The following is a 20,451-nucleotide window of genomic DNA, read 5'->3' as shown; positions in this document are numbered from 1 at the left end:
GAATGAGAGAGAATTCCAGGATAAGGGGGAACGCCGGATTGAAAACAGATCGGGAGAAATTACTTCCCTCAAAACTCGAGTAAATTGGAGATGGAGGAGAGTTTTGATGGGGAGAGGGCAGAAGTGTGGAGGCAAGACTGAGAGAAGATCAGTCAGGGAAGGTGCAGGAGGCTTCAGGCTCTGCCCTTGGTGCTGGTGTTGGACGTATCTCTCTCTGGGTTTGCATTCTCGGGCGGCGGGGGGGGGGAAGGTGGAAAGAGGAGCCGTGGAATTCCCTGCCGGTCAGAGCCGAAACACTGAACGTTTCCGAAGTCTCCAGGATCTGACCGTGCCCAAACGTGCTCTCAAGTTTCCAGCCCGGGCAAGAAGATATTAAACTTGGAACAGAAAGCTTCCCGGTGTTTTTATCCCTGTCCTCTCGCAGTGACAGGGCCCAGGGTTTCGGAGCTGGGGCCGTTGTTAAAACATTGAGAGGATGCAACGGAGAGGGAGTGAATCAGGGAGGTGCAGCAACTCTGTGACCTTGTCAAGTGACCTTAGCGATGGATGGGAGAGGCCTGGTCTTTGGCCGGGGGGGGACTGTATAGTCTGAACCCGTCTCGAAACCACTTACCTAAAAGCCAGTGTCATTTTCCCCCCCAGTAATTCATGCCAGCCTTCTGTAGAGGAGCCAGCTCTCGGAGGGAGGGTGGGAGTTTCAGAAGTGATGCAGACATCCCACCCTCCTCAGGTCAGAGGGCAACTCCCCAGGGACCAGGGCGGGAGGTCAAAGCCAGCCCGAGGTGAACCTGACACTCCGCACGGAGTCTCACATGGGGTTCAGGATCAAACTATCTTCACTGTCAGAGCAACACAAGGGGGTCAGAGGGTCAGGGGGTCAGACAGACAGACGAGAGCAGTCCACAAGCAGTCTCGCCAAAACAGGACTATATTTGCCATCAATAAGAGGACCAGACACAGGCCATTCAACCCAACTGACTATGATAGTGATCCAGCACACCCTAGCATTTAATGTCTTATCTGAAAGCAGCGCTGACCCTCCGACAGCACCGACCCTCCGACAGTGCGGAGGGAGGGGGCACTGTCGGAGGGTCAGTGCTGAGGGAGCGGGCACTGTCGGAGGGTCAGTGCTAAGGGAGTGCCGCACTGTCGGAGGGTCAGCGCTGAGGGAGTGGACACTATCGCTGACCCTCTGACAGTGCCCCCTCCCTCAGCATTGACCCTCCGACAGTGCGGCACTCCCTCAGCACTGACCCTCCGACAGTGCCCACTCCCTCAGCACTGACCCTCCGACAGTGCCCACTCCCTCAGCACTGACCCTCCGACAGTGCCCACTCCCTCAGCACTGACCCTCCGACAGTGCCCACTCCCTCAGCACTGACCCTCCGACAGTGCCCACTCCCTCAGCACTGACCCTCCGACAGTGCCCACTCCCTCAGCACTGACCCTCCGACAGTGCCCACTCCCTCAGCACTGACCCTCCGACAGTGCCCACTCCCTCAGCACTGACCCTCCGACAGTGCCCACTCCCTCAGCACTGACCCTCCGACAGTGCCCACTCCCTCAGCACTGACCCTCCGACAGTGCCCACTCCCTCAGCACTGACCCTCCGACAGTGCCCACTCCCTCAGCACTGACCCTCCGACAGTGCCCACTCCCTCAGCACTGACCCTCCGAAGTGCCCCCTCCCTCAGCACTGACCCTCCGACAGTGCCCACTCCCTCAGCACTGACCCTCCGACAGTGCCCACTCCCTCAGCACTGACCCTCCGACAGTGCCCACTCCCTCAGCACTGACCCTCCGACAGTGCGGCACTCCCTCAGCACTGACCCTCCGACAGCGCCCACTCCCTCAGCACTGACCCTCCGACAGTGCCCCCTCCCTCAGCGCTGACCCTCCGACAGCGCCCCCTCCCTCAGCGCTGACCCTCCGACAGCGCCCCCTCCCTCAGCGCTGACCCTCCGACAGGGCCCGCTCCCTCAGCACAGACCCTCCGACAGTGCCCGCTCCCTCAGCACTGACCCTCCGACAGCGCCCACTCCCTCAGCACTGACCCTCCGACAGTGCGGCACTCCCTCAGCACTGACCCGCCGACAGTGGGGAGCACAGAGTGGGAGCAGTGTGACAGACAGAGAGCACTGACTTGGTACCTCACAGTTTGAAGGGCACTATTAACATGTCCGGTAAGGTGCTCAGGCTGGGCGCAGGGTCGCAGCATCTGTATCCATCCAATCACAGGTTCACACGGACTTAAACAGCTTTTAATAAAAAGTCACTTGCTGTACACTGAGCGAGAGAGAGAGAGTTCCTTCACATGGGCCGAGGGGCTGGTTAGCCGATGGTGTCCTCCCATGGGCGTTTCTTGCTCTGGCTCTCTCTCCCGAGAGGGCTGGACGTACTCTCCTTCTGCCGCACTGGGTTCTCAGCAAAGGTCTGCCTCAGGGGCCCTGGGATCAGAGAGGAACATCCGGTCAAACCCACTGGGCAGCCAGCCACGGCCAACTGACACCACCTCATCCAGGTCACTCTGGATCTAACCCCGGGCTCTCCCTGTCCCTGGGATGGGGGGACAGTGTAGAGGGAGCTTTACTCTGTATCTAACCCCGGGCTCTCCCTGTCCCTGGGATGGGGGGGGGGGGGGGAGACAGTGTAGAGGGAGCTTTACTCTGTATCTAACCCCGTGCTGTCCCTGTCCCTGGGATAGGGGGACAGTGTAGAGGAAGCTTTACTCTGTAACTAACCCGATGCTGACCCTGTCCCTGGGATGGGGGGACAGTGTAGAGGAAGCTTTACTCTGAATCTAACCCCGTGCTGTCCCTGTCCCTGGGATGGGGGGAGACAGTGTAGAGGGAGCTTTACTCTGGATCTAACCCCGGGCTCTCCCTGTCCCTGTCCCTGTCCCTGGGATGGGGTGGGGACAGTGTAGAGGGAGCTTTACTCTGGATCTAACCCCAGGCTCTCCCTATCCCTGGGATGGAGGGACAGTGTAGAGGGAGCTTTACTCTGTATCTAACCCCGGGCTGTCCCTGCCCTGGGATGGAGGGACAGTGTAGAGGGAGCTTTACTCTGTATCTAACCCCGTGCTGTCCCTGTCCCTGAGATGGGGATGACAGTGTACAGGGAGCTTTACTGTGTGTCTAACCCCGGGCTGTCCCTGCCCTGCGAGTGTTTGATGCGGGGACAGTGTAGCGGGAGCTTTACGCTGTGCTGTCAGTGTTGGGGGTGGATGAACTGCTCCCCTCTCAGACAGGATGAAGCCCGGACGTGACTAACCTTTCGCCGCCAGATCCAGGTGATGTTTAATCCTCCTCTCCCTCTCCTGAAGCTGCTGGGCTGCCTGGGCGTTTTTCCAGCCTGTCGGGTACAGACAAAGCAACCGATCACATCAACCCTTCGCAATTTACCCCACGCCAGCGTCAAGCTCAGAACTGCCTTAAGGTGGCGCCGGGATCGTCAAGAGAACGGGCCAGCAGACTGTCAGGAATAAAAGAACAGGATGAAGCCATTCGGGTGTCTGCTGCGATATCCCGACCGTCGACCTGCCCCGTTCCCCTCGGCCGATTGGGAATTTGTCTCAGCCTTCGCACCCTGCCACGGCATCTCTCTCTCTCTGGGGTACTCCCCAAAGGCTCTCAACACGCAGAAGAAAGAATTCCGCTTCCATCTTAAATTGGTGTCCCTTGGGTCCTGGACTCACCCACGAGGGGGAACCATTATCTCAGCACGGACCCTGTCAAAGCCCCGGGATGTTTCAGTGAGAGCAGCTCTCATTCTCCCAAGAAATGCAGCCCGATTGATTGACCGTTCGCTCAGAAGGTAATCCGTCCCGCAACCAGGGACTGGCCCAGTGGGGTAGGGGGGGAGCGAAGCCTGCCTCACAGCGCCGGGGATCCAGGTTCAATCCCAGCCTCGGGACAACTGCCTGCGTGGAGTTTACACATTTCACACCCGCCCCCCCCCCCACCTCCCCAACACCCCGTGTTTGTGTAGGTTTCCTCCCACAATCCAAAGATGTGCAGGTGAGGGTGAATTGGCTGTGCTAAATTACCCATAGTGCCCAGGGATGTGCAGGTTAGGGTGAATTGGCTGTGCTAAATTACCCATAGTGCCCAGGGATGTGCAGGTTAGGGTGGGATTGGCCATGCTAAATTACCCATAGTGCCCAGGAATGAGCAGGTTAGGGTGGATTGGCCATGCTAAATTACCCATAGTGCCCAGGGATGTGTAGGTTAGGGTGGATTGGCCGTGCTAAATTACCCATAGTGCCCAGGGATGTGCAGGTTAGGGTGGGATTGGCCATGCTAAATTACCCATAGTGCCCAGGAATGAGCAGGTTAGGGTGGATTGGCTGTGCTAAATTACCCATAGTGCCCCAGGGATGTGTAGGTTAGGGTGGATTGGCCATGCTCAATTACCCATAGTGCCCAGGGATGGGCAGGTTAGGGTGGATTGGCCATGCTAAATTACCCATAGTGCCCAGGGATGAGCAGGTTAGGGTGGATTGACCGTGCTAAATTACCTATAGTGCCCAGGGATGTGCAGGTTAGGGTGGATTGGCTGTGCTAAATTACCCATAGTGCCCCAGGGATGTTCAGATTAGGGTGGATTGGCCGTGCTAAATTACCCATAGTGCCCCAGGGATGTGCAGGTTAGGGTGGATTGGCCATGCTAAATTACCCATAGTGCCCAGGGATGTGCAGGTTTGGGTGGATTGATCATGCTAAATTACCCATAATAAAGGCTAGGCCAAGCCAGTGTTACCCATAAATGAGACGATTAAAACTGCTCACGATCCTCAACGGGATCTCGCTAGGACCAGGTCGAGCTGCAGTAAGTCGCCCCTTACTCTGAAAGTCCAACTCAAACCGACCCTTCGGCCCAACCACTCCACGCCGAACTAAACCAGCCCCTCCTCTTCCAGCTGCCTGCCCATATCGCTCCGAACCTCTCCTATTCGTGGACTTATCCAAACCTAACTGCTGCGCCAGTCACCCGACGGCTCTTGCCCAAGTGCGTTCTGCGCACGATGCACTCGCCCACTCACTGAACCAGCCGGCCATCCCAGAGCAGATCGAGTCAGGGAGAGGTACGGCGCGGAAACAGACCCAGATACCCCTGACCTATTCCCGTCCCGTTGGCCGGCACTGGGCCTGTAACCCTCTGCACCTTTCCTGTTCACATCCCCATCCCATTGTAGCAGCCTCCACCATCTCCTCTGACAGCTCGTGCCACACACACACACCCACACCCACACACACCCTCACACACCCACACCTGTGCGGCGCCCTCCACGCGCCAACGTTGCTGGGCGACGTGCTGGAGGACGGGATTAGAATAACGGAGGTGGCCTTGGGCAGGGGTTCACTTTCGGAGATGGAGAGACAGCCGGCCGCAGAGCCGTGAGCTCCCGGTGCAGGTCTGAAACCACGCTCCCCTCCCCCCCATCGCTCCCCCGACCCCCTACCCGACTTCATGCTCTTGAGGAAGCCCTCGTTGCGAGGCAGCGCCGAAACGTCGTGTTTGATCCGGTCCGGAATCTTCAGCTTCCTGCGGACGGCGGGCAGGCGCAGAAAGGCAACTTGGACCAGGGAGTAGAGGTTGGAGGTCAGCCAGTAGGTGAAGACCGCCTGGGGGGGAGACAGCAGGGGGCAGGGGGGGACAGCTCGGGAGAGGGGGAGAGAGAGAGAGAGGGAGACACAGAGGGACAGGCAGACAGACAGAGACAGAGGGGGAGAGAGAGAGAGATGCAGAGCGAGAGAGACAGACAGACAGACAAAGAGGGGGAGGGAGAGATACAGAGCGAGAGAGACACAGAGGGACAGGCAGACAGACAGAGACAGAGAGGGGGGGGGAGAGAGAGAGAGAGAGAGAGAGAGATACAGAGCGGAGAGAGAGATACAGAGCGGAGAGAGAGATACAGAGCGGAGAGAGAGATACAGAGACACAGAGGGACAAAGAGGGGGAGAGAGAGTGAAGGAGAGAGAGAGAGAGATACAGAGCGAGAGAGAGACAAAGAGTGAGAGAGAGCGAGAGCAGGAGACACAGAGAGAGAGAGAGAGAGAGACAGACAGACAGACACAGAGAGAGAGATACACAGAGAGAGAGACCATTTCAAAACACGCTATTCACTCCGGCAAAACTTAATCAGACTGGACTAATTGACCAGAACTCTTTCCGTTAGGACAGCAGGAGAATACAGAAAGGAGCAGTGGGTGTAATATATTTACTGGATTTCCAGAAGGTGTTTCGATAACGGACCACACACATTCAGCAATGAAACAAGAGCCGGCTACATCGGGAACAGAGGCTGACAGCACAGAGGAACCTTGGCAGGTGGGATATCATACAGGTGATTCTGCACTTGGGCAGGAAGAGGAGAGGTGCTGCTCATATTATTGAAAACAGTGAAAGACTGAAGGAAGTTACAGAACAGAGGGATCTGGGTGTCTCTGTTCATGAGTCCAAAAAAACACCCGCCAGTGTTCCAAGGTCTCAGGGAAGGCAAACACAATGTTGGTCTTTATTTCAAAGGGAACAGGGAGGGATGGTACAAGGCACTCATCAGAGCCCAGCGAGGGAATACGGTGAAAGGTTTCGGGGTCACGTATCAAAGCACAGATAGACTGGTCATCGGGGGCAGCCCAGAGAAGGGTGACCGGGCAGATCCTGGGGACACAGGTCGCCGTCTGTGCACCTTGGAGTCTCGGATTTGGAGTTTGCACACAAGAGGATGAGGGCGAGTCCTCCAATCACACAGCCCCTCTAGACATCCGCTGAGTTGTACAAACCAAAAACAGGAGAGAGTGGGTGACACATGACAAGACTCAAAAGGATTGTTGGGGAAAGACAGACAGACCCGGGCATGGGGTGGGGGTGGGGGGGGGGGGGGGGGGGAAGGGGGGAGCTGCAGTTCACGTGCTCTAGGACAGACCCACACCCTCCCTCAGGGAGGGAACACGAGGATCCGGACCCAGGAAGGAACGGGCCCCGATAGATTTCCCAGTCGGGATGGGGAGGGGGGCTGGTGTCCCCGCCCCCCTCCTTGACCCTCAGGAGGGAAGTGGCCGTGTTTGGGGTGGGGGGGGGGGGGTGGTTTGGGGAAGGTGCTGTCTCAGGAGCCTCGGGGAGTTCCTGCAGGTTGTCTTGTAGATGGGACACACTGCAGCTACTGAGGGTCAGGGGGGTGCAGGGAGGGAGGGAGGGGGTGTCGGTGGGTGTGGGGCCAATCGAGCAGGGGGACTGCTTTGTCCCTGGACGGTGTCGAGTTTCCCCAAGTGTTGTCGGAGCTGCCCCCCTCCCCCCGTCCAGGGGCAAGTGGGGAGTATTCCCTCACCCTCCGGACTTGGGCCTTGTCGATGGTTGGACAGGGCTTTGGGGGGAGACTCAGGAGGGGAGTGACTCACTGCAGGATTCCCAGCCTCTGACCTGCTCTTGGAGCCGCTGGGTTTATGGGGCCCCTCCAGATCAGTTTCTGCTCAATGTCAACGTCAACGTCAACATCCCGGGGGTTGACAGTGTGGGATTCAGTGATGGGAACGCCATTAACGTCAAGGGGGCGATGGTTAGAGTCTCTCTCAATGGGAACCCCCAGGATGGTGATAGTGGGGGGGAGGGGGGGATTCAGTGATGGGAACACCATTAACGTCAAGGGGGCGATGGTTAGAGTCTCTCTCAATGGGAACCCCCAGGATGGTGATAGTGGGGGGGAGGGGGGATTCTGTGATGGTAACACCATTGAACGTCAAGGGGGCGATGGTTAGATTTCTCTTGTGGGAGAAGTCATCGCTGGCATTCATGGGGCTGAATTGTTACTTGTTGAACATCGGGCAATCTTGAAGACGGTAAAATGTTGGAAGGCCATTCAGCCCATCCAATCCGCTCCACCATTCAATGAGAGCGAGGCTGTCAACTCCTCTCTGCTGCCTCTTCCCCTTTTACTGATGGAAACTCAACTCAGCAAGGAACTCATGGGAGCGACAGGAGACCATCGACCCCTGACATGGGTGAACGTACCCACGTGGAGCGGACGTAGGGGTCTGGAGGGCAAAGGAAGCAGCTGAAGACGGTTGGTCTGACAACACCACCCAGAAAAGCAGCCAAATCCCGTTTCTCCGAGCTAGGGCCACGAGAGGAGCCAAGGGGCTGGACAGAGCGGAAGCTGATTTCAAAGCCAGCCCAGAAATGGCCAAGGGACAGGGGACAAGCTGCACGTGCTACAGGGGGTACGGCCAATAACAAAGGGCGCTTTCAGAATCGCTGAAACAAGACAGGCGCACATCCAAGCCCGGAGCGAGTTGTGGCAGTGGGGTGGAACACTCACCGTGGGGAAAGAGATAGTGAACGGGAGGATCACTAAAGGCATTATCCGGAACACAGCTTTCATCGTCCGCAGGTTCGGATTGTCAACACCGGACTCAGCACCAAGCTGCAGAGAGAGAGAGCGAGAGAGATCACCACAACACCATCATTACACTGACAGAGGGGGAGAGAGAGGGGGAGAGAGAGGTATTACGACAACACCATCCTTACACTTTGACAGAGAGAGAGAGAGACATCACAACACCATCCTTACACTCTGACAGAGACAGAGAGAGACATCACAACACCATCCTTACACTCCGACAGAGACACACATCACAACACCATCCTTACACTCCGACAGAGAGAGAGACATCACAACACCATCCTTACACTCCGACAGAGACACACATCACAACACCATCCTTACACTCCGACAGAGAGAGAGACATCACAACACCATCCTTACACTCCGACAGAGACACACATCACAACACCATCCTTACACTCCGACAGAGACAGAGAGAGACATCACAACACCATCCTTACACTCTGACAGAGAGAGAGAGAGACATCACAACACCATCCTTACACTCCGACAGAGACAGAGAGAGACATCACAACACCATCCTTACACTCCGACAGAGAGAGAGAGACACATATCACAACACCATCCTTACACTCCGACAGAGAGAGAGAGAGACACATCACAACACTATCCTTACACTCCGACAGAGAGAGAGAGAGACATCACAACACCATCCTTACACTCGGACAGAGAGAGAGAGAGACATCACAACACCATCCTTACACTCTGACAGAGACACACACATCACAACACCATCCTCACACACCGACAGAGAGAGAGAGACACACATCACAACACCATCCTTACACTCTGACAGAGAGAGAGACACATCACAACACCATCCTTACACTCCGACAGAGAGAGACACATCACAACACCATCCTTACACTCCGACAGAGAGAGAGACATCACAACACCATCCTTACACTCTGACAGAGAGACACACACATCACAACACCATCCTTACACTCCGACAGAGAGACACACATCACAACACCATCCTTACACTCTGACAGAGACACACACATCACAACACCATCCTTACACTCGGACAGAGAGAGAGAGACACATATCACAACACCATCCTTACACTCTGACAGAGAGACACATCACAACACCATCCTTACACTCCGACAGAGAGAGAGAGAGATACATCACAACACCATCCTTACACTCCGACAGAGAGAGAGACATCACAACACCATCCTTACACACTGACAGAGAGAGACACATCACAACACCATCCTTACACTCTGACAGAGAGAGAGACACACATCACAACACCATCCTTACACTCTGACAGAGAGAGAGAGACATCACAACACCATCCTTACACTCTGACAGAGAGACACACACATCACAACACCATCCTTACACTCTGACAGAGAGAGAGACATCACAACACCATCCTTACACTCTGACAGAGAGAGAGAGACATCACAACACCATCCTTACACTCCGACAGAGAGAGAGACACACATCACAACACCATCCTTACACTCTGACAGAGAGAGAGACACACATCACAACACCATCCTTACACTCCGACAGAGAGACACACATCACAACACCATCCTTACACTCTGACAGAGACACACACATCACAACACCATCCTTACACTCGGACAGAGAGAGAGAGACACATATCACGACACCATCCTTACACTCTGACAGAGAGACACATCACAACACCATCCTTACACTCCGACAGAGAGAGAGAGAGATACATCACAACACCATCCTTACACTCCGACAGAGAGAGAGACATCACAACACCATCCTTACACACTGACAGAGAGAGACACATCACAACACCATCCTTACACTCTGACAGAGAGAGAGACACACATCACAACACCATCCTTACACTCTGACAGAGAGAGAGAGACATCACAACACCATCCTTACACTCCGACAGAGACACACACATCACAACACCATCCTTACACTCTGACAGAGAGAGAGACACATCACAACACCATCCTTACACTCTGACAAGAGAGAGAGACACACATCACAACACCATCCTTACACTCTGACAGAGAGAGACATCACAACACCATCCTTACACTCTGACAGAGAGAGACATCACAACACCATCCTTACACTCCGACAGAGAGAGAGACATCACAACACCATCCTTACACTCTGACAGAGAGAGAGACACACATCACAACACCATCCTTACACTCTGACAGAGAGTGAGACACACATCACAACACCATCCTTACACTCCGACAGAGAGACACACATCACAACACCATCCTTACACTCTGACAGAGAAACACACATCACAACACCAGCCTTACACTCTGACAGAGAGACACATCACAACACCATCCTTACACGGTGACAGAGACACACATCACAACACCATCCTTACACTCTGACAGAGAGAGAGACACACATCACAACACCATCCTTACACTCTGACAGAGAGAGAGAGACATCACAACACCATCCTTACACTCTGACAGAGACACACACATCACAACACCATCCTTACACTCGGACAGAGAGAGAGAGACACATATCACAACACCATCCTTACACTCTGACAGAGAGAGAGACACATCACAACACCATCCTTACACTCTGACAGAGAGAGACACACATCACAACACCATCCTTACACTCTGACAAGAGAGAGACACACACATCACAACACCATCCTTACACTCTGACAGAGAGAGACATCACAACACCATCCTTAAACTCCGACAGAGAGAGAGAGAGATACATCACAACACCATCCTTACACTCCGACAGAGAGAGAGACATCACAACACCATCCTTACACACTGACAGAGAGAGACACATCACAACACCATCCTTACACTCTGACAGAGAGAGAGACACACATCACAACACCATCCTTACACTCTGACAGAGAGAGAGAGACATCACAACACCATCCTTACACTCCGACAGAGACACACACATCACAACACCATCCTTACACTCTGACAGAGAGAGAGACACATCACAACACCATCCTTACACTCTGACAAGAGAGAGAGACACACATCACAACACCATCCTTACACTCTGACAGAGAGAGACATCACAACACCATCCTTACACTCCGACAGAGAGAGAGACATCACAACACCATCCTTACACTCTGACAGAGAGAGAGACACACATCACAACACCATCCTTACACTCTGACAGAGAGTGAGACACACATCACAACACCATCCTTACACTCCGACAGAGAGACACACATCACAACACCATCCTTACACTCTGACAGAGAAACACACATCACAACACCAGCCTTACACTCTGACAGAGAGACACATCACAACACCATCCTTACACGGTGACAGAGACACACATCACAACACCATCCTTACACTCTGACAGAGAGAGAGACACACATCACAACACCATCCTTACACTCTGACAGAGAGAGAGAGACATCACAACACCATCCTTACACTCCGACAGAGAGAGAGACATCACAACACCATCCTTACACTCGGACAGAGAGAGAGAGACACATATCACAACACCATCCTTACACTCTGACAGAGAGAGAGACATCACAACACCATCCTTACACTCGGACAGAGAGAGAGAGACACATATCACAACACCATCCTTACACTCTGACAGAGAGAGAGACATCACAACACCATCCTTACACTCTGACAGAGAGAGACACACACATCACAACACCATCCTTACACTCTGACAGAGAGAGAGACACACATCACAACACCATCCTTACACTCCGACAGAGAGACACACATCACAACACCATCCTTACACTCCGACAGAGAGACACACATCACAACACCATCCTTACACTCCGACAGAGAGAGAGAGAGATACATCACAACACCATCCTTACACTCCGACAGAGAGAGAGACATCACAACACCATCCTTACACTCTGACAGAGACACACACATCACAACACCATCCTTACACTCCGACAGAGAGACACACATCACAACACCATCCTTACACTCCGACAGAGAGAGAGAGAGATACATCACAACACCATCCTTACACTCCGACAGAGAGAGAGAGACATCACAACACCATCCTTACACTCTGACAGAGAGAGAGAGACATCACAACACCATCCTTACACTCTGACAGAGAGACACACATCACAACACCATCCTTACACTCGGACAGAGACACACACATCACAACACCATCCTTACACTCGGACAGAGAGAGAGAGAGAGACATCACAACACCATCCTTACACTCTGACAGAGACACACACATCACAACACCATCCTTACACTCGGACAGAGAGAGAGAGACACATATCACAACACCATCCTTACACTCTGACAGAGAGACACATCACAACACCATCCTTACACTCCGACAGAGAGAGAGAGAGAGATACATCACAACAGCATCCTTACACTCCGACAGAGAGAGAGACATCACAACACCATCCTTACACACTGACAGAGAGAGACACATCACAACACCATCCTTACACTCTGACAGAGAGAGAGACACACATCACAACACCATCCTTACACTCTGACAGAGAGAGAGAGAGAGAGACATCACAACACCATCCTTACACTCTGACAGAGAGAGAGACACATCACAACACAATCCTTACACTCCGACAGAGACACACACATCACAACACCATCCTTACACTCTGACAGAGAGAGAGACACATCACAACACCATCCTTACACTCTGACAGAGAGAGAGACACACATCACAACACCATCCTTACACTCTGACAGAGAGAGAGACATCACAACACCATCCTTACACTCTGACAGAGAGACACACATCACAACACCATCCTTAAACTCCGACAGAGAGAGAGACACATCACAACACCATCCTTACACTCTGACAGAGAGAGACACACATCACAACACCATCCTTACACTCTGACAGAGAGAGAGAGAGACACACATCACAACACCATCCTTACACTCCGACAGAGAGAGAGACATCACAACACCATCCGTACACTCGGACAGAGAGAGAGAGACACATATCACAACACCATCCTTACACTCTGACAGAGAGAGAGACATCACAACACCATCCTTACACTCTGACAGAGAGAGACACACACATCACAACACCATCCTTACACTCTGACAGAGAGAGAGACACACATCACAACACCATCCTTACACTCTGACAGAGACACACATCACAACACCATCCTTACACTCCGACAGAGAGAGACACACATCACAACACCATCCTTACACTCCGACAGAGAGAGAGAGACATCACAACACCATCCTTACACTCCGACAGAGAGAGAGAGACATCACAACACCATCCTTACACTCCGACAGAGAGACACACATCACAACACCATCCTTACACTCTGACAGAGAGAGAGAGACATCACAACACCATCCTTACACTCTGACAGAGAGAGACACACATCACAACACCATCCTTACACTCTGACAGAGAGAGAGAGACATCACATCACCACCCTTACACTCCGACAGAGACACACATCACAACACCATCCTTACACTCCGACAGAGAGACACATTACAACACCATCCTGACACTCCGACAGAGAGACACACATCACAACACCATCCTTACACTCTGACAGAGAGAGAGACATCACAACACCATCCTTACACTCCGACAGAGAGACACACATCACAACACCATCCTTACACTCTGACAGAGAGAGAGACATCACAACACCATCCTTACACTCTGACAGAGAGAGAGACACACATCACAACACCATCCTTACACTCTGACAGAGAGAGAGAGAGACACACATCACAACACCATCCTTACACTCCGACAGAGAGAGAGACACACATCACAACACCATCCTTACACTCTGACAGAGAGAGAGACACACATCACAACACCATCCTTACACTCTGACAGAGAGAGAGACACACATCACAACACCATCCTTACACTCCGACAGAGAGAGAGACACACATCACAACACCATCCTTACACTCCGACAGAGAGAGAGACATCACAACACCATCCTTACACACTGACAGAGAGAGACACATCACAACACCATCCTTACACTCTGACAGAGAGAGAGACACACATCACAACACCATCCTTACACTCTGACAGAGAGAGAGAGACATCACAACACCATCCTTACACTCTGACAGAGACACACACATCACAACACCATCCTTACACTCGGACAGAGAGAGAGAGACACATATCACAACACCATCCTTACACTCTGACAGAGACACACATCACAACACCATCCTTACACTCTGACAGAGAGACACAACACAACACCATCCTTACACTCTGACAGAGAGACACATCACAACACCATCCTTACACTCCGACAGAGAGAGAGAGAGATACATCACAACACCATCCTTACACTCCGACAGAGAGAGAGACATCACAACACCATCCTTACACTCTGACAGAGAGAGAGACACACATCACAACACCAGCCTTACACTCTGACAGAGAGAGAGACACATCACAACACCATCCTTACACTCTGACAGAGAGACACATCACAACACCATCCTTACACTCCGACAGAGAGAGAGAGAGATACATCACAACACCATCCTTACACTCCGACAGAGAGAGAGACATCACAACACCATCCTTACACTCTGACAGAGAGACACATCACAACACCATCCTTACACTCTGACAGAGAGACACATCACAACACCATCCTGACACTCTGACAGAGAGACACATCACAACACCATCCTGACACTCTGACAGAGAGAGAGACACATCACAACACCATCCTTACACTCTGACAGAGACACACATCACAACACCATCCTTACACTCCGACAGACAGAGAGACACACATCACAACACCATCCTTACACTCCGACAGAGAGACACACATCACAACACCATCCTTACACTCTGACAGAGAGAGAGAGACATCACAACACCATCCTTACACTCTGACAGAGAGAGAGACACATCACAACACCATCCTTACACTCTGACACAGAGAGAGAGACACATCACAACACCATCCTTACACTCTGACAGAGAGAGACACACATCACAACACCATCCTTACACTCCGACAGAGAGAGAGACATCACAACACCATCCTTACACTCTGACACAGAGAGAGAGACACATCACAACACCTTCCTTACACTCTGACAGAGAGAGACACACATCACAACACCATCCTTACACTCCGACAGAGAGAGACACATCACAACACCATCCTTACACTCCGACAGAGAGAGAGACATCACAACACCATCCTTACACTCCGACAGAGAGAGAGAGAGAGACATCACAACACCATCCTTACACTCCGACAGAGAGAGAGACACATCACAACACCATCCTTACACTCTGACAGAGAGAGAGACACACATCACAACACCATCCTTACACTCCGACAGAGAGAGAGAGACATCACAACACCATCCTTACACTCCGACAGAGAGAGAGAGACACACATCACAACACCATCCTTACACTCCGACAGAGAGACACATTAGAACACCATCCTTACACTCCGACAGAGAGACACACATCACAACACCATCCTTACACTCCGACAGAGAGAGAGACACACATCACAACACCATCCTTACACTCTGACAAAGAGAGACACACATCACAACACCATCCTTACACTCCGACAGAGAGAGAGAGAGACATCACAACACCATCCTTACACTCTGACAGAGAGAGACACACATCACAACACCATCCTTACACTCCGACAGAGAGAGAGAGAGACATCACAACACCATCCTTACACTCCGACAGAGAGACACACATCACAACACCATCCTTACACTCTGACAGAGAGAGACACACATCACAACACCATCCTTACACTCTGACAGAGAGAGACACACATCACAACACCATCCTTACACTCCGACAGAGAGAGAGACATCACAACACCATCCTTACACTCTGACAGAGAGAGACACATCACAACACCATCCTTACACTCTGACAGAGAGAGAGACACATCACAACACAATCCTTACACTCCGACAGAGACACACACATCACAACACCATCCTTACACTCTGACAGAGAGACACACATCACAACACCATCCTTACACTCGGACAGAGACACACACATCACAACACCATCCTTACACTCTGACAGAGAGACACACATCACAACACCATCCTTACACTCTGACAGAGAGAGAGACACACATCACAACACCATCCTTACACTCTGACAGAGAGACACACATCACAACACCAGCCTGACACTCTGACAGAGACACATCACAACACCATCCTTACACTGTGACAGAGACACACATCACAACACCATCCTTACACTCTGACAGAGAGAGACACATCACAACACCATCCTTACACTCTGACAGAGAGAGAGACACACATCACAACACCATCCTTACACTCTGACAGAGAGAGAGACACACATCACAACACCATCCTTACACTCTGACAGAGAGAGAGAGACATCACAACACCATCCTTACACTCCGACAGAGACACACATCACAACACCATCCTTACACTCCGACAGAGAGACACATTACAACACCATCCTTACACTCCGACAGAGAGACACACATTACAACACCATCCTTACACTCTGACAGAGAGAGAGACACATCACAACACCATCCTTACACTCTGACAGAGAGAGAGAGAGAGACACATCACAACACCATCCTTACACTCCAACACAGACAGAGAGACACATCACAACACCATCCTTACACTCCGACAGAGAGAGAGACACACATCACAACACCATCCTTACACTCCGACAGAGAGAGACACATCACAACACCATCCTTACACTCCGACAGAGAGAGAGAGACATCACAACACCATCCTTACACTCTGACAGAGAGAGAGACACACATCACAACACCATCCTTACACTCCGACAGAGAGAGAGAGAGACATCACAACACCATCCTTACACTCTGACAGAGAGAGACACACATCACAACACCATCCTTACACTCCGACAGAGAGACACACATCACAACACCATCCTTACACTCTGACAGAGAGAGACACATCACAACACCATCCTTACACTCTGACAGAGAGAGAGAGACACACATCACAACACCATCCTTACACACCGAGAGAGAGAGAGACACACATCACAACACCATCCTTACACTCGGACAGAGAGACACACATCACAACACCATCCTTACACTCTGACAGAGAGACACACATCACAACACCATCCTTACACTCGGACAGAGACACACACATCACAACACCATCCTTACACTCCGACAGAGAAAGACACATCACAACACCATCCTTACACTCCGACAGAGAGAGACACATCACAACACCATCCTTACACTCCGACAGAGAGAGACACATCACAACACCATCCTTACACTCTGACAGAGAGAGAGAGACATCACAACACCATCCTTACACTCCGACAGAGAGAGAGACATCACAACACCATCCTTACACTCCGACAGAGACACACATCACAACACCATCCTTACACTCCGACAGAGACACACATCACAACACCATCCTTACACTCCGACAGAGAGAGAGAGAGACATCACAACACCATCCTTACACTCTGACAGAGAGACACAACACAACACCATCCTTACACTCTGACAGAGAGACACATCACAACACCATCCTTACACTCCGACAGAGAGAGAGAGAGATACATCACAACACCATCCTTACACTCCGACAGAGAGAGAGACATCACAACACCATCCTTACACTCTGACAGAGAGAGAGACACACATCACAACACCATCCTTACACTCTGACAGAAAGACACATCACAACACCATCCTTACACTCCGACAGAGAGAGAGAGAGATACATCACAACACCATCCTTACACTCCGACAGAGAGAGAGACATCACAACACCATCCTTACACTCAGACAGAGAGACACATCACAACACCATCCTTACACTCTGACAGACAGAGAGACACACATCACAACACCATCCTTACACTCCGACAGAGAGAGAGAGAGATACATCACAACACCATCCTTACACTCCGACAGAGAGAGAGACATCACAACACCATCCTTACACTCTGACAGAGAGACACATCACAACACCATCCTTACACTCCGACAGAGAGAGAGACATCACAACACCATCCTTACACTCTGACACAGAGAGAGAGACACATCACAACACCATCCTGACACTCTGACAGAGAGAGACACACATCACAACACCATCCTTACACTCCGACAGAGAGAGAGACATCACAACACCATCCTTACACTCTGACACAGAGAGAGAGACACATCACAACACCTTCCTTACACTCTGACAGAGAGAGACACACATCACAACACCATCCTTACACTCCGACAGAGAGAGAGAGACACACATCACAACACCATCCTTACACTCCGACAGAGAGACACATTAGAACACCATCCTTACACTCCGACAGAGAGACACACATCACAACACCATCCTTACACTCCGACAGAGAGAGAGACACACATCACAACACCATCCTTACACTCTGACAAAGAGAGACACACATCACAACACCATCCTTACACTCCGACAGAGAGAGAGAGAGACATCACAACACCATCCTTACACTCTGACAGAGAGAGACACACATCACAACACCATCCTTACACTCCGACAGAGAGAGAGACATCACAACACCATCCTTACACTCTGACAGAGAGAGACACACATCACAACACCATCCTTACACTCCGACAGAGAGACACACATCACAACACCATCCTTACACTCTGACAGAGAGAGACACACATCACAACACCATCCTTACACTCTGACAGAGAGAGACACACATCACAACACCATCCTTACACTCCGACAGAGAGAGAGACATCACAACACCATCCTTACACTCTGACAGAGAGAGACACATCACAACACCATCCTTACACTCCGACAGAGACACACACATCACAACACCATCCTTACACTCTGACAGAGAGACACACATCACAACACCATCCTTACACTCCGACAGAGACACACACATCACAACACCATCCTTACACTCTGACAGAGAGACACACATCACAACACCATCCTTACACTCGGACAGAGACACACACATCACAACACCATCCTTACACTCTGACAGAGAGACACACATCACAACACCATCCTTACACTCTGACAGAGAGAGAGACACACATCACAACACCATCCTTACACTCTGACAGAGAGACACACATCACAACACCAGCCTGACACTCTGACAGAGACACATCACAACACCATCCTTACACTGTGACAGAGACACACATCACAACACCATCCTTACACTCTGACAGAGAGAGACACATCACAACACCATCCTTACACTCTGACAGAGAGAGAGACACACATCACAACACCATCCTTACACTCTGACAGAGAGAGAGAGACATCACAACACCATCCTTACACTCCGACAGAGACACACATCACAACACCATCCTTACACTCCGACAGAGAGACACATTACAACACCATCCTTACACTCCGACAGAGAGACACACATTACAACACCATCCTTACACTCTGACAGAGAGAGAGACACATCACAACACCATCCTTACACTCTGACAGAGAGAGAGACACATCACAACACCATCCTTACACTCCAACACAGACAGAGAGACACATCACAACACCATCCTTACACTCCGACAGAGAGAGAGACACATCACAACACCATCCTTACACTCCGACAGAGAGACACACATCACAACACCATCCTTACACTCTGACAGAGAGAGAGACACATCACAACACCATCCTTACACTCCGACAGAGAGAGAGACACACATCACAACACCATCCTTACACTCCGACAGAGAGAGACACATCACAACACCATCCTTACACTCCGACAGAGAGAGAGAGACATCACAACACCATCCTTACACTCTGACAGAGAGAGAGACACACATCACAACACCATCCTTACACTCTGACAGAGAGAGAGAGAGACATCACAACACCATCCTTACACTCCGACAGAGAGACACACATCACAACACCATCCTTACACTCTGACAGAGAGAGACACACATCACAACACAATCCTTACACTCCGACAGAGAGACACAC

At 51.5% G+C, this 20,451-nt stretch overlaps 1 protein-coding gene across 5 annotated transcripts in view; it reads right to left on the bottom strand.

Annotated features, from left to right (window-relative positions):
- Positions 1–2,239: 2,239 nt before the first annotated feature.
- Positions 2,240–20,451, bottom strand: part of oxa1l (OXA1L mitochondrial inner membrane protein) — a 34,379-nt gene continuing 16,167 nt past the window's right edge. For all 5 annotated transcript variants that reach the window (XM_072554585.1, XM_072554584.1, XM_072554588.1 and 2 more), the window contains exons 7-10: positions 8,321–8,425; positions 5,465–5,627; positions 3,274–3,354; positions 2,240–2,447 (exon numbers count right to left, since the gene is read on the bottom strand). In XM_072554585.1, coding sequence (XP_072410686.1) covers positions 2,332–2,447; positions 3,274–3,354; positions 5,465–5,627; positions 8,321–8,425 — 465 coding nt within the window. In that variant the 3' untranslated portion in view covers positions 2,240–2,331. The remainder of the gene's footprint in view (positions 2,448–3,273; positions 3,355–5,464; positions 5,628–8,320; positions 8,426–20,451) is intronic.

Source organism: Chiloscyllium punctatum, chromosome 36 (assembly GCF_047496795.1).
Source record: "Chiloscyllium punctatum isolate Juve2018m chromosome 36, sChiPun1.3, whole genome shotgun sequence".
Lineage (NCBI taxonomy): Eukaryota > Metazoa > Chordata > Chondrichthyes > Orectolobiformes > Hemiscylliidae > Chiloscyllium > Chiloscyllium punctatum.
Note: the sequence above shows the minus strand (reverse complement) of the source record. Positions and strands in the feature narration are given on the sequence as shown.